The sequence below is a fragment of the Octodon degus genome, unplaced genomic scaffold (assembly GCF_000260255.1).
Source record: "Octodon degus isolate 3935 unplaced genomic scaffold, OctDeg1.0 scaffold00186, whole genome shotgun sequence".
Taxonomy (NCBI): domain Eukaryota; kingdom Metazoa; phylum Chordata; class Mammalia; order Rodentia; family Octodontidae; genus Octodon; species Octodon degus.
Genome location: NW_004524762.1, coordinates 3,550,597 through 3,567,849, shown reverse-complemented (window position 1 = coordinate 3,567,849; position 17,253 = coordinate 3,550,597). Strand labels below are relative to the sequence as shown.

Genomic DNA, 17,253 nt, shown 5'->3' with positions numbered 1-17,253 from the left:
TGAACAATCGAGAGCCTGAGAAGGATACTGATTGGATAACTGGTAACATTTGCTCCCTGGCTAACATCTGATCAAGGTCTATGGCTTGGTTAATAGCAGTATATCAGTGCTGACTCTCTGGTTTTATAGATGATACTAGAGTTAAATAAGATGCTAATATTTAGCAGAGTGGAAAGTAAGTAAAACTTTTGCTTTATATCTTCACAACTTTTATATGAGTATAAAATTATTTTCAAGTGAATAATATAAAAAATAAAATTTAATAGCTTTTATTAAAATGTCACCATGAATTATTTTTTATCATTGGAGTCATATAGTAGCCACACAAAGCAGATGGAAAAGAGATTAGTTTGTATTTTATGTCTGTTAATTTTGCTACTATAAGCCTAGAGAAAGGACAAAAATAGAATATTTGCCATTCATTTGTTTGATTTTGGCTCAGCATGAACATTGCCAAGTCTTCACCTGGGATAGTTTGACCTTCTTACCACAAGAGGGCCATCTAAAACACAGAATGTCCTTTCTAAGTTTTAGTTCAAGTACTTCAAATTTCCCAAAGATTTTAGGTAATATTTTCTCTATTTCAAGAATCTTTTATAAACTGAAGAAAACACATACACTGAATACTTTATTTTGAAATAAAGCAGATTTTTCTTCACAAACTATCAAGTCAAGAAGAGCATGGAGCAAAGTATTTCAAGTCTTGCAAGAAAACAAATTCCAACCCAGACTGATATATCCTGCAAAACTATCTTTCAAATATAATGGAGAAGTGAAATATTTTCATGACAAAGAACAACTAAAGAATTTCATGATGACAAAGCCAAGCCTACACAGACTACTAAGTGATGTTCTAGAGAGGGAGCAAATTGATCACAGCCCCATGAATCAGAATGGAAAGAACCTGCCAAATAGGGCAAACAATGAAATAAAGTTACAGAGAAACTGTAATTTTGCTATTATTTAAAAAGTAAATATTTTCTTAGATTTATATAAATAAAATGCATTTCAATTTATTATTTTGCCTCCACTTATATTTGTATACTATTAAGAAAAGTACTTGATATACTTCATAATCTGTACTGTGCTACATTATAAAATGAACACTACAAATGACAAATGCACTGTTCAAAAATAATAATAAGGCTATGTATTTCACATGCATAGCAAAAAGCCAATTTCATTCATCACTTCAATTTATTTAATCTTTAGAGAAATTGAGTACACAGTTAAGAAGTTATAAAATGCTATTTTTATTACTATACTTGTTATTAACAGGAAAAAAGAAGCAGCACCAGAAGTTCATAATTTTAGAAACAAAAACGATGAAGCTGTTTTCCACAACAATTATCCCCCTCTCTGTCTGAACAACAGTCCATGGTGAAGCATTCTAAAACACAGATTACTACTGCCAAATCAAAACTAGGAGGCTCTTCACCAATGCCAGGAAGACAGACACACCTAAATTAAATAAGAAAAAATGTTTTATTTATATACCCTAGATCTTACCCTAGATCTCTAGCACAGCATAAACAAAAACAATACTTCATTGTTTAAGCAAATTGTATTAATAGTAACTGGACAGGATATCATGTCTGCATCTTGTATTATGAATAACCACTAAGAAGATAACAATAAGCAATGTATGAATTATTGAATCTGTACTATTAATCGGTTTTGAAACTGTCTCATTGCTGTTTCTCAATTAAAAAAAAAATCTACCAACATTGCCACATGCAATAAGAAACTTGGATGCACATGTGACTTGTCATTTCAGCTATTAGCTCACAGGAGTCCCAAATTTCCTAAATTGCTCCAGAGAGAATTGGCAGCAGGGAGACTAGCATATTTTTCAGTTTGACTTATTCTGTGCCACACTGACAAAAGGAAGATCTAAACTCTGCAATCTCCATAGTTTGGGATTGACTTATTAGAATTTCACACTTCTTAATCTTTTGTGGAATATATTTAGGAAATATTCTAAAAATATTTAAGCATAGTTGATTAATAGAAATTTATGTCTTAGGTATATCTTTTTTAATATTTGATATAAAATCATTTATTTTTTCTAGTTATGACAGCAGTATTTCGATATATTTTTTTCCATAATTTTATTGAGAAACAAATAGCAATGAGACAGTTTCAATACTGAACACATTGTATACATTCTTCCTAGTGGTTATTTGCTATACAAGATGCAGATATGATATTCTATTTGTTCTACCTATTAGAACAAATCCCTCTATTCGTTAAGAAAATGTAACTATATATCTATCCTAACCATTTTGAATACACAGATACAAAATGAACATTCATCTGTATCTCCTTTTCTGTTTAGTTCCGTCATTTGAATATTATAGGTGTGTTAACTCAGCAAAATATTCTAAAAGAGTCCAGTAGTCCATCATAGTATTGGGTCTTCCGCTTGACTGGCAATGTCAGAAATTGTTGACCTGAGTCCCCTACAGCTCAACATAACAACATGGCTTTACTTCTTATACTTCGTTTTTATACTTTTCTGCTGGATGGTTAAGACCAAGGTAAAGCAAGACCTATGCCACAAGAGTAGCAGCTTTTGGATCTGATAAGGTCAGTGAAATCCCCTCAGGATTTATCCTGAGATCCTATACCTCAGATTGTAGAACCTTTGTCAGTGTCAGCCATGTGGATGAGTCACGGCCATTGCTTGGCCAATGTGCTCTCTGTGAAAGCCTGAGAGAATGTTTTCTCTCCATGTGACTCTCCTTAGGCACACTCTACATCAGTATATCTTAAAGCCAGATTTTTTCTTAGGATTTTATTTATTTATTTATTTGGTACACGGTCTCATTATGAAGCTTAGACTTGTAGTGATGCTCCTGTCTCAACCTCACCACTACTGGGATTTCAGGAGTGTGCCACCATGCCTGGTTTTGGTGGCCAGCATGGCATGCTGGGGTTCTGGGGCTGGCACAGCATGTGGTACGAGGGATCAAACCCAGACCCTTGCACTTGCCAGGCAGGTGCTTAGACCGCTGAGCTATCTCCCCATCTTTCTTAGGTTTTAAAGTCAACCAATATACATTTTTGACTGTTTCATTGTTTTAGTCCTTGAAAAAAACTACAATAAAAATAGAAAATCTTTGTAAGACTTTCAGTGATGACAGCTACAAAACAGAAAACAAATATGCCAAGAACCAGATGTGCATCTGGCTTACTGAATACCTCTCTGAATGAAACAAACTTACCAGCTTAAAAAAGTTTTCCTCAGTAGTTACCATGGATAAAAAGGAGATCTATCCCTTGACTCTAAATATGAATTTGGCCTAGTTTTTTTCTGATAAGCTCAAGGAAACATAACTATACTGATCTCCAACAGAAATTTTTTAAATGTAGCAGTAAGTAAATTATAACTGACACAAAATTTCCACAAATTTCATGTCACAATTAAAATCAGAATAAAGGATAAGATTTTTACACAAAGACTTTTGATCACATCAGATAAAATTAAATCTAACAGTCTTAACAATATTATGTTTATATTCTTCTTTCTTAACTAAGCTGGTCTTCTTCATGCACACATTTTAAAATAGCTGCAAGTCAGTGTAGCTACTAACTTGATGACCTTTATGGTGTTTGCAAAACGGCATTCAGTGACTTGTTTGTTTGTTTTTAGCATTGCTAGCAACTTTGTTTCTTTTTTGCCAAGTTTTAATTTTATAAATACGTGTTTATGATATATAAAGATTATATTTCTCATGAGAATTGGTAATTTATGTAACATATCAGCATTTTCTTGTTTTGTTACAGTAGCCAAACTGACTACTGTGGAGGTTCTAACTTTCACAGAGCTGTGTATACTACAGGTAAGTCTGTCAGAGTATAGCTAGGCTGTTTCCAATATTCTCACATTCCAAGAAATACTGCAGAGGATATATTCCTGACTGGAGGCATTGTTTTAACATTTTCTAAGGATAAATGTTCAAAATATTATTAGTGAGTCAAAAAATAAAAGTACTTTCTATAGTGTGAAAAGTACTTTTCAGGTCTACATTAAAATAGCTATTTTTAGCTAAACACAACATATGATTCAATCAAAAAGAACAATGAGCTTTTTATTCCACAACTTAGGGCAGAATTTGTTTTTTTTTTAAATCAGATGTTTATAAACATTAATGAAGAAAAGGTCAGAGGTTGCTGTTAGGAAAAAAATCGATTTCAATGAACATATTTAACAGAATATTTAGGTTTTACATTATAAATACTATACACAAACAGACTGTAACATATACTCTAGTTAACAGAAAAATAATTGTAACAATGTCTCAAAGAAATTTGATTTCTGCCAAATAAGTCTTCATTTGTACAATAAATAGCAGATACTGCAGAAAGAAGATAAATTTGTAGTAAGAAACTGTAATTTCCAGTTCCCTTTACTAAGTACAGAATTTTCTAAATGAAAACTCTAGCAACACCAAATTTAAAATGTCATGAATACTGCATAAGAGGATGGATAGACAGCTTATCACTCATTATTAAAATCTGTTTAATAATGTTCCTTATTCAATCTCTATTTTCTTAAATATAAGCAACATATTTCAAAATGGTCAAAATAGTAAGAGGCTCTACAAATAATAGTAAATTCCACAAGTTAGGCATTGGGAGTCTAAGGATACTGATGTCAGTGTCAGAATTAATTCAACACTGGAGTTACTTGCATCTGTTTTTCAGAGATCTTTCTGAACTAGAATGTGCTCTGTTCAATGTATTAGTATAATTAACTCAGCCATCTTTGGAAAATAACACTAAAAAGAAGGAACAGAAATCAAACTGTAACAGGGTATGGGGATTCAGTTTATTCCAATATGCTGAATAATCAGTTGAAAATAAAATGACCAATATTAGAAACTAAAAAATTGGGGCCAGGGAGATGGCTCAGTGGAATAAGCGCTTCCCTGGCAAGCGCAAGGGCCTTAATTCAATCCCCGGTTCCACCAAAAAAAAAAAAAAAAAAGGGAAAAGTGAATCAAAGTTGTGCAATTATTATATATATATATTTTTTTTTGGGGGGGGGGCACAGAACCGGGAATTGAATTCAAGCCCTTGTGCTTACCAGGCAAGTACTTATTCTACTGAGCTATCTCCTCCACACTTTTGCCCTTCTAAAAAAATGAAGAAAAAGATATCTATGTTAGCCATCTCATAGGACTGCTACAAATATAAAACTGGAGTTTTCTTTGAATTCTAGAAAGGTGATCCCATCATGTAGGTAGAGAGCACAGGTATACTTCCAAATATTATTATTCATATCTACATATAATTATATATTTTTACATATGTTATATAAGACAACCACTTGACTTCATTTAAAAAGTCAAATTTGAATATATAGGAATGTATAATAAAATAATTACTAAATCTACTTTACTCCTCCGAGTGCATAGACCCAAAGAGGGCAGGAAAATGAATACAAATTAAAAATAAGTTCATCAACTATAGAGTTACTTTTATTATCCTTTCTAGTAAGTGTAAATAAAAGACTTTTTTAATTTAGATAAAGAACTTAGTGACAGATTAGTAGAAAATGAATGACTAAGCCAAAATTGGCAATTATTTTATATTAAACCATTTACAGGTCTATAATCTCCAAAACAAAACTCAGATCAATTGCAGAGTGATAATTCACAGAGACAATGTACATTATATGTTTGAAATGGAGGTGTGACTATATATATTTAATGTCACTCTAAAGCTTATCACAAATTTTGAAAGTAAACTTAGATTTCTGTGCACAATGTTGAGATTTCTTGGCAATTTTCTAGAGAAATTAAAATATTACAGAAGTAGTAGCATTTTACTACAGAAATATAAATAATTCTATTAATAAGTGTTTCCTATATTATTAAATCATTTGCATTCCTGAATTTTTAATAGGAAGTCTTTTACATAAAAAACATGCTACATCCATTATATCTATAAAATCCCCAAGCCAGTATTACTGTTTATAGTGATTCAGCTTGAAATGCACCCTTCTGTGCAGTTAACAAGTACCTTACTAATTTCTGCCTATATCCAAGAGGTTACTCTTCTATGTCAGTAAGTAAGAGAAACACAAAGTAGCCAGTGGCTTGAATTCCAAGCCCATGTCATGATTCAGTTTAGTAGAATAACACAGTACAAGAATAATTTATTTCAAGTAATTCATTCTAAAACAACAAACTCCAACTAAAAATATCAGAAGCTAAGTAGTTTACCCACATTACTTGGAACTTTTATTCAATATGCTTTTCTTATGAATACTATTGATACAAAAATGATACAGCAAATCAAACAGCAACCAAATGTCTCCATAAGCACCTAAAGCATGGGGGCAGCACTGGTGTTTGGGTGATTATTGCTATGTTACGTAAGTCACTTTAACAAATCATAATTTTTACCTAAAATACCTCACTATGCTGGGCATAGTGTCACTGCAATTCAGCCATATGTAGAATGTCTCATGCATTGGAAGAGGCAGATTTTCAATTCAGAGACATAAGTAAATATTCCTGAAGTAAATGATGAAAACCTAAGATGTAAGTAAGGCTATCTTCCAGAGCTAGTGTTTTAAGACTACTTGTTCTTAAGAGAATTATGTGACTGTTAATTTTCACTATCAACTTGCTTGGCTTGAGAAATTAAAGCTCACTTTGGGTATGTCAGAGGGTCACAGAGGCATGACTCTGAGGCCTGTATAAAATGTGAAGACCCCTAGTTGCTGGTGCTGTTTCTTTTGTGCTGTTTTCGGGCCACCATGGGGTAAACAGCTTTTTCCATCATATCCCGTATTCATGATCCTTCTGCTCTGCAAACAACTGACCCTGGACAGAAACCTCTGCACCATGAGCCAAACAAACAGCTCCTCTAAATTGCAGATGGCAGGCACTTCCTCCAGCAACGGCAAAGCTGACCAACACAAATCACTTACCTAGTTTTGCAGGGGGAAATCCTGAGCCCACTACAGACCAACTGACAATGTTACTGGAAAGAAATGTTCCATTTTTTAAATAATCATTCTACGTGACTCTAATCTCATGGAATCCTGAACACCACTGAACAAGGTCTAAGAGCAAAACACAGTATTTTACAGTCAAGAATGCTCAAAAGCATAAATATGTTCTTGCAAAAATGTTATACATTTTCTCAAGTTACAACTTTTTCATGTTTTATCACCTTTGTGGGATTACTCTATACTTTAAATATGGACATTTAACCTTCTGTATTTAATTAACTGAATAACTGGGTTCACTGACTTTACTCATTATTTATTCATTTATATAGTAAGTTATTGGGGAATGGTTGTAAGTTTAGCACTATCTGATGGGAACCTTTCTTGTGACTGATACAGATAGCAACTTAAAGGTTTCAAAAATATTTGTCACAATGTTTTTTTACTTAAAAGGTGTTTAATGTCAAATATTGTTCAGTGAAAAAGTAAGTGTACTTGTGGTTTCTTCTGCATCTTAAAAATAAACCTGCTTCTTAAAATAAGTCAACAATTTAATTAGCAATCTTGGCAATAAAGCAAGGGTAGGACTTGGGGACTCACTTTTTCTAGTACCTACAGATTTTGAATATTTCTTAATATGATCATGCAAAGTAAACTGCTGAGTGGAAACTATAGAAAAGTATTTCAAGATCACAAAAATGGCCTTATACACCACAGTTCAGTGACTAGTATTTATGAAATTTGTTCCCTTTTTAGAGAAAATTATAATGTCTGAAATTTCAAGCATAAAAGTATATGGCTACAAGGTCTTGCTAAAAATGTCAACAAAAAGATATAGATAAACAGAAAGGCAGTTATAAAGATGAGGCCATGTGAATATGATAACTGTATTTGCACATATGTGTATATTTAAATTGGAAAATAAATGTTTCAATACCTTGTGATATATTAAAAGCAAGAAACTAATGTAAATGTCACTGGCATGTTTTAGCTTTTTTTTTGTTTGTTTGTTGTTTGTTTTTAATGTATCTGGTGCAGGGTCTCACTATGCAGCTCAGACTCCTAGTGATCCTCCTGTTTTTAGCCTCCCCAGTGCTGGGATTACAGGCATGCGCTGTGGCTGGCTCAGCACACCCAGGGGCAGGGTTGGTGAGGCATGTGGTACCCAGGTCCCTGAGCTTGCCTAAACAGGAGCTTAGGCCACTAAGCTATCTTACAGACCTTGGAATGTTCCAGTTTAGATGACCAGAGGTTTTGAGAACCACAACTCAAAATTTATATAACTTATACCACAACCACTGATATTTGGCTTTCTGCTTTTCAATTTAAGTTTTTCTAATAGTACACTGGGTACTATTATGTCAGTTCCTCTAAGCATGACGAAGAATCAGAAACATTTTAAATTTCTTTCTTGTATAAAGACTGCAGTAAATATTTGCCAATATTCTGATAGATAATACGTTCCTCAGGAGAAACTCTAAATTCCAAAATACATTAAAATAGAGGGTTTGGAGTTATAGCATAGTGGCACAGTGCCTGCCTGGCAACTGTGAAGTCTTGGGTTAGATTTCCAGTACAAAAAAAAAAAAAAAAGTATATAGATTTTAACTCCAAATAACTAAACTTGTGACCTATAATAAGTAACTACTTATGTGTCTTCAACGCCACATGCCTTTTAAATTCCAATATGTAGTGCAATTTGCACGGGAGAAAATAAGCTCAAATTAAAATTGTCTGAAATCACAGGCACAAAGTAGAAATTGTCACACTGTGATATCCTGGTAGCCTGCAACTGTGACACTGGCTCAGATCCTATCAATACGAATAAGACAGTATGCTGAACTACTCTCATGAATTTAAGTAAGTGAAATCAGGTTAAAGTGAAATAACAGGTGATGCAGATGTAGGTATTTGTTTCAACCACAGCAAAAGAACACAGACAAAATATATAAAGCAGTTATTCACAGAAAGAAAAGAGAAAACCAAAGAGAAAAATCCACAGTTCAATTAAACATCACAAAATACAACTCATGAATTGGTACCTAAAGCTGCTTGGAGGGTTAGCTTAGAAGGGTTCTAGCCATATAACTCAGCTTTCTAAACGTTTTATTTTTCCAGGTTTTTCAGGATTGCCACCTATCAATAATTAACTTTCTAATGCACATCTCAGACTGTCTGGTTCAATTAATCAACCAAGAATTATGCATTAAGAGCTCCCTGAATATGATCTCATAAAAGTTCAGAGGGTATAAAACTGTTTCAAATGCTGAGCACTCAATACTTTAAAATTTTGTACATTCATGACATTTTGTCCTGAGGATTAAACATGTTATGCATGTGTATGGTATACAGCTGCAAATACATAAAAGCTGTAGTCATTTTAAAAGCTTGCAAGAAAGCCATGCTCCTACTACAACAAATTATTAGAGCCAATTACATGCCTACAACAGCCTCACTGCTGCTTTCTCAGTAATTAATCCATGCAGGACTTCTCAGCCCTGGCTATCACCTAAACAGAAAAACAGAAAAAGAGAATTCAATGCCAGTTCTACACCTTCAATTAATGTTGTTATTTGCCCCCCACCTATAGTTTACCAAGTCCATTAATTTACAACTGCTAAAACTCTAAATAAGACTTAAAATGTTGTATTTCTTTTTCCAGTAGAAATAGTAATGCACATTTATTTATGAATCAGATAATGTCTGAAGTACCCAGAGCATCAAATACTTTCCTATTAAAAAATATTTTTGTAGGTGACAGAGGCTACAGGTTCTTTTCAAAGGATCTCTGAGCTTGCCAACTAGATAAGATGAGCAAAGCTCACCTTCTGAGCTGAAAAAATTTACGGACAAGAAGTTATCACTGAAAGTGAATGGTGGTAGACATGTCCAAGGAATACTGTGAGGATGTGATCCCCTTATGAATCTTGTGATAGATGAACATGTGGAGATGGCAACTAGTGGGCAACAGACCAACACTGGAATGTTCGTAAATAACATCGTGTTGGAAGCCTTAGAATGAGTTTAAATAATGACGCTCAGCAGAAAAATTCACACCCCTCTTCCAAGTTTAGTCTTTCACTGACTAAATACTGGGTCATATACATTTTCATATCAAATTTTTGTTAAATAAACTTTTGTAATAGTAAAAAAAAAGAAATACTTTTGTAAGATTCCATTTCACAAAAATGGCCTGCTATTTCAACAAAAATATTGTGTAGCTTATGAGGAAATTTACAACCATAAGTTTTGGAATATTTTACTCAATGATATGAGAAGAAATAGGATACCGATTTTTATTTTATCTTACTTTATTTTACTTTATTTCTAGGGATTGAACCCGGGTCCTTCACACTGACTTATTATCTCCAGAGCCCGTCTCTCCTTTTTTTGTTACTTTGAAGGAGTCTCACTATGTCACTGAGTTGCCCGAGTTGGGATCAAACTTGTGATCCTCCTGGCTCAGATCCCGGAGTGTAACCACACCTGGCAATAATTTGTTATTCTTGATAGCAGTAAGAATTACAACAATAAATACTCAAAAAGCATTTGTGTAACAGATATTTTCTAACCCTCTGAGGCAAGTGCCATTATTGTCACTATTTTAAACATAAGGAAACCAAGGAATGACACAGCTACAGAGATCCTGACTCAGAGTCCAAGCTTTTATCTACTATTCTTCCATGATACTGAGCCTTCTATAAATATTACATTTGTCAAATAAAAAATACTTATATTCTAGTAAAATGTTAAACACCAAACCAAACCTTTTACCTTGAGTTTTTAAAAATCTTTTTGGCTGTGGGAACACTGCTATAGGATGGAATATATAATGAAACCAACTAACCGTTCCTACCTCAAGTCTGTCTGTCCGCATCAATTTCTGTGCAGCAGCTGCAGCAGCTGCAGGTACAGGGACCCCAGGATTCCCTGTAACCAACATTGGTGCAGTCGGCAAGATCTCTGCTGGAACCAGGCTTGGGGAGACAGGTCCCAGGTAGGGATTAAAGGCTGCTGATGCATTGGTGGCTAAGCTCGGTGCAACTGAAAACATTGGCTGAAAAATAAAATAGAAGCCTTAAGTATGCAGTTCCCAGTTGAAAGTTGATAATCTATATTACACATTTACCATCTATCCATCCATTTAACCACAATGCATTCTTTCCTCCATCTGTCCTTCTCTTTAATCGGTTTTTCTCTATTCTCATTTAAAATCAGGATGCTTTATTAAATAACCATCAAATCATAGGGATTTCAAAGCTTGGTTTGTAACACCAGTCTTTTCTTTTAATAGCAGATCTATTAAACAAAGAAATTGCGGCAATTTTCCATGCCTACATCTTATAATCTGAGTGACTATTTTGAAGAGAACAATATGCAATACATTAATGATTAATTTCTTATTATCCTGTTTTGAAATTGTATCACTTTTTATTTGTGCTCTCTTTAAAATAAAAAAAAATTCTTGTGCTCACTAAACTTCCCTATTTTCATGATTTAATTCTAGAAACTTGTGTAAGATATACATTTCATAATTGCTATGGCAGATGTACTTGGTGTATTCAAAATTGTTAATAGGTTGCAAGGGTCTTATTATAAACACATACAGCAGAATTCCCAGGGGTTAACAGAGTTCACAGTCAATGTAAACTGTGAATCTATCTCATGGACATGTGAAAGGTAATGAAGATACCCTTTTGAGCACAAAAAAGAGTGTTTGGCATATTCATTTGATGCAGGATTTTCTGGAGAAATTTGAACTATTTTTGTAGCCCATAAGATCCTTGTAAGACACTGAACAATGAAGCTGTCTCCCTAGAGAAACAAGTCTGCAGTGTGAAGTCTGAAAGAAAACACTTCTAAAGAAATGTTATAGACTTGTTCAAGAAAATATGTATGACATCAGATAAATTGTCACAAGATGGAATTTCTGTCAGAAAATCTTCAATGATGTGTCAAGATTGACTCAATTTGTTTACATGAAAAAATGGACATCAAGAAATATTTTGAGTAAAATTTTACTGAAATCTACATTAACAATTAGCTTTTCTAGTAAAATATAACCTAATTTCCTATCTTACGAATGATATCATTTTCAATGATAGTTTTGATTTTTTAGCATTAAATTCAAGGAACATTAAGGTACATCCGAAGCCTTTGGTTTTTTTTTTTTTTTTTTTTTTTTTTTTTTTTTGTGGAACTCAGGATTGAACTCAGGCCCTTGCACTTGCCAGGGAAGCACTTATTCCACTGAGCCATCTCCCCGACCCCAGCCTTTGTTATTTTTTAAGACAGCCCCTTGCTAGGTTGCTGCAGCCTGGTTTAAACTTGCGACTCTCTTACATTAGCTTTGAGTTCCTGGGGTTACAGGTGTACACTACCACATCCATCTACAGTTCAATTTTCAAAATTTAATGTTTTAAAATAATAATGTATGTCTATGAAACAGTAAAACTTATGTAAAATGAATCTTATTCTTTAAGGTAAGTTTTAAAAATATATTTTCTTTACCCAATGGTAAGGAATAAAATCTTCATTGAATATTTTTAGAGTGAGAGTGATACCAGATAGATTTTATTAGAAGGTAGCTAATTCTCTTCTCTGATAGAAATAAGAATATACCAGAATATAAGAAGTGTTCAACAGAGCTTTGAAGAAAAGTTTCTTGCAATATGAGTTATATATTACAAAAGTAATTCTCATAGCACAAAACAAGTATATTAGAAAATAAAAATATATCCTTTTTCTAGTCTGGCTCTAACTCTATTTAGAAAATTAAAATAGTCTCTTTTTTGTAGTCTTGTGGTTCTTAACTAAGGATATGTTCAGCAATGTCTGGAGACACTGTGTGGCCACAGCTGGGTGGTGTGACTACATCCAGTGCACAGAGGGCAGGATGCTGCTAAGGGTCCTGAAAACACAGGACAGCCCCTTCTAGCAAGAAGGATCTGGGCCAAGCCTCCAAAGCTGAGCTGCCTAGCCCAGCAGATTCACTATTCTCTTGGCCTCACAAATTGTTTGGGGACAAAAAGCTTTATAGATTCCAAGAAAAAGGTGAACAAGACAATATTTAATACTCAAGAGACTATTCAATATTTAATGATTCACTGGGCAGGATATTTTCAAGTTAATATAATTAGACCTGGACACATGCAGGTTTGAACACCACGGCGAGTGCTCTGCCAGCTCAATGGCTTGCTAATGAAGGAGCCTGAAGTATCCCCTCCAATCCCACCCCATCCCACCCAAGGCAGCTATGCTCAGATACAAGAAATGGTCTCTGTGTTCTAAACATCAGCAACCAATGCCCTGCTTGGCATTGTGGCCCACAGCTGGCCACCCACCAGCAGCCCCCATGTAGTGCTGCTCGCCGGCCACCGGCTGCACAGGAACAGCAGCACAGAGGCCGACTTGCACAGGGAAGTGGGTTTCTATGCAAGAACACTCAGGATAATCTGTACCCCGTCACAGACACAGTGCTGGAAAACTCCAGCCAGGTCAGTGCTCTTAATTTTTATGTTAGATATTTAAAAATTATGAGAAACGTTGGCAGAGAGAACTAAAAGACTGGGTCATAGAGAATGGAAGCTGGTTACTATTCCTCTTTGCACTCCACTGCTATGAGTTAATATGTATTTATACAGAGCATTCTTGATATTTATTTTATAAAGTTACCTACATGTCTATGTCATTGTATATAATCCATTATAAATACTTAAAAAATGCAAAATTTATAAACTTCTTTGCCAAGAGAAAAGAATTCTTATTTTAGCAAATAACAGTGGACCAATAAAATTTAGCTTTGTAAAGCCTCATAAAAATACACTAGAGGGCCAGCCTGATAACTCAGCAGACTAAAATGCCTGCTTAGGCAGAGCACAATGTCCAGGGTTTGATACCCAGCGTGTTGTGCCACCCTGCCCCCGGGGAATGCTGAGATGGTGATTGAGACTGGGCTTGGTGGTGTGCACTTGTAGTACCAGAACCTGGGAGGCTGAAAACAGGAGAATCACTACAAGTCCAATCTATGTAGTTAGAGCCTGTAGACCCTCTCCTAAATATAGGAAAAAGAAAGAAAGAAAAAAAAAAAAACCTAGAAATTTGCAAATTCATGTAATGCAGCTCAATTATTTGCAATTTGTAATTGCAAATAAAGTACTTTTATTATATACTATTGACTTAACTTGTGATAATATTCCCTGTGAATGGTTTCTAGAGGGTTACCACATAAATTAATCTATGTTAATTTATCATAACAAATTCAAATCTGAAACATTTAGAGTACTGTCCCCAAGTCTGTAGCAGCTTTTAAAACATCAACTATCCAGAAGCCTTCATCTTGAATTCTTTCCTCTCTTTTACTTAATAGTAAAACAGACAATTGGTTAGCAATAATTTTATCCTTTAAAAATCTTCATTTTAAAACCTGATCCAAAAGAGAGAAGAGAGGAAAAGGGGAGGGCAGGCTAGGGAAGAGAAAGGGATGGAAAGAAAGAAAAAAGTACAGTGTTTCCTAGGTTCTTTTGAATTTGTTAACATTGCTTTTGTCGCATCAATTTTTCAAAGAGCACCTTATGAGAGGTGGTCACTGCTAGCCTGGCCCTAATCGGATTAAAAAAACACTCAGAGTGTTGGAAGGCCAGTGCTCCATTTCAAAAGCTACCCTGCAGAGGCTTCTGCAGAATCTCAAAGACATCATTAATGCAATGGCATTACCAAGCAGCACCTACGTTCTCTGAAGTGCCCACACGCTATGAACTGCCCACACGCTGTGATTAGTGCACTTGATACTGCCTATATCTTTCTCATAGTGACTTACAGATACCACTGTTCTTCGAAGGAGTCAAGAAGGCTGCTGTTTGTGACTGCCTTTTTGCAGTGAACCCTCAACAAAGAAAAACAAATTGCCAATTTGCTAATTATTACAGTGTTTATGGGTTAATCATTTATTTGTTTTTAAAATGAAATGCTCTTTTTCTAGTAAGATAGTAAGGCTTATAAATGGAAATAATTCAATTTCACATTATGACCCTAATTAATACAAACATAATCATTACTAGCAATTCCCTATTTGTTATGTGCCAACACTGTACTAAATGCTTTACCTGTGATATTGTATTTAATTCTCATAATACGAGCAACTGAATGTTGTTTTTCTTTTCTTCTTGTTGGGGTGGAGTGAATGAGTGTAGTATTGGGATCTATTTAGTTTTCTTCTAAACTCCCAGAACATAGACCAATGCCCAGCATACTGGAGACAGGTTTTTTTGGACAGGGCTTAACTAGGTACTCCAGGCTTGTCTCAGATTCACAGCAATCTTCCTGCCTCATCCTCTTGAGTGCTGGAGCTGATGTATACCACCACATTCAGCAAACTGCAATTCACTATTGTCTTATCAGTTATATAGTATCTATTTTGCAGGAAAAAAAAGCTCTGTGAAGTTATATGAGCATCATTGTAAATGAATAAATGGAAGATTCACAATTTGAACCCAAGCATATCTAATTCCAAACAGTTGTCAAATTAATGGTTCTCTATAGCCCATTTGCCCATTAGATTCAACTGGGAGACTTTTATTAAAGGTGAATATCTTCGGGATTATTTCACATCAGAATCCTTCAAGAAAGGTATCAAGATAGCAGAATTTATAAAAAGCATCAGGGTAATTCCATATATTATGTCTTCTGAAGAAATAAATTCACTTTTCTGATTTTGTGAAAGGTCTCCTTGAGGATTTCCTTCTTCTGAACATAAGTTTTTCCTTCCACAGTGAATACTACCTATGCCTAGCCCACCTGTTTAATTTCCACTTTGCTTCAACAAGCTCGACTCTTCCTATTAAAGCTTCCCCAATCTGGCTACATCATCAATTAGGAAGGGGATTTTCCTATCCTTTCATTCCTACATAAGCCTTTATCACTTGAATTAAGCATTTATCCACAAAACTGCCCATATTTACTGTCTCTTCTGTTGTAACTAAACTACACACTTTAGGAAGGGAGCCTCTTGCCTTGTGCTTTGTTCATTCAGATAGATACATAGATAGATAGATAGATAGATAGATAGATAGATAGATAGACAGATAGACAGACAGATACACAGAGAGACAGACAGATGTCTAGCTATAGGATAATGAATATATAATTGGGATCTACATAAGGCCTCTATAATTACTGCCTAACAGATTTATTAAAGGATTTGTTACATGCTTTTATTTGCCAGAGAAACTAGTAAATGCATTAAACATTTTCTAGAGTAGATATTTGAATGTCAAGAATAATTAATTTTATTGCCTCTTCATCTAAAAAATTTAATAATTTCTTTACCATGACTATTTAAAAATGTAACATTTTCTGTTTGTTTTACAATTTTTATATCTAAGCTTCAGCAGTATGTATTTGTTATGTTATGAAACTATCAGGATTATTTATTCTAAAACAATACATAGAACAGCATTTGTTTTGCAAACAATGTTTGCAATTTTTAATAAAATAGGAGATCATATAAAACACATAATATGTAATTAGCATTACTTCTGATCTATGGGACACAAATTTTAAAAGCCAGATGTTTCCAGGTTTTGTGTATATATTTGTGTGTTTGGGTGAAGTTCAAACTTGAAAACAGTGAAAAGAAAGCTTTTTTAAAAAGTACAGTATATAATCTAGGTGCATAAAACTACTTTTGGGAATGACAATCCTGTACCCAGGGCTGTGATTAGTGTCAGTGGACAGTTACTCTGAAAATAAACAGCACCAAAAGCTACTGATGGCAGTTATTAACAAATTCACATCATATCTTCTTCTTTAAAGAAGATAACATGTAACAGGAATAAATGCTGTTATAAGCCCTTAACTGATCTGTGAACAAAAAAATAGGAATATTTGCTTTATTCTCTGTTTTACTTTTTCCTTTAAACCAACTTTACTGAAATTATAAACAAAGAAGGCTCACTTCTTGCCCCCCTAATGTCAGCTGAACACGCAGCCATCTCCTTACTCCTGCACCAGCTCTCAGGAGGCATCACAGGCTCCTTGATGGAAACAGGCAGTAAAAACAGCAGGATGGATGAACACCTCAGGGTGATTGATGTGGAAACATTTTAAGTGTTTAAAAATAAGTATTTCAAAACACTTAAATGTTTAAAAAATAAATCAGAGCAATGAGGTGGATAAACTGGGAAGTAAAGCCCCCCAAAACAACTGAAGAATTCTAGATGTCCCTGGAAGTGAGACAAATAATGATGTCAAAGTATGCAGCAGCTTACTACCAACATATGCCTGGA

General features: G+C 34.4%; 1 protein-coding gene across 14 annotated transcripts in view; it reads right to left on the bottom strand.

Moving 5' to 3' along the window:
• The window catches only part of Mbnl1 (muscleblind like splicing regulator 1), a 174,576-nt gene that overhangs the window by 18,602 nt on the left and 138,721 nt on the right, over window positions 1–17,253 (bottom strand). For all 14 annotated transcript variants that reach the window (XM_023704076.1, XM_023704075.1, XM_023704074.1 and 11 more), the window contains one exon: window positions 10,824–11,024. In XM_023704076.1, the coding sequence (XP_023559844.1) occupies window positions 10,824–11,024 (201 nt within the window). The remainder of the gene's footprint in view (window positions 1–10,823; window positions 11,025–17,253) is intronic.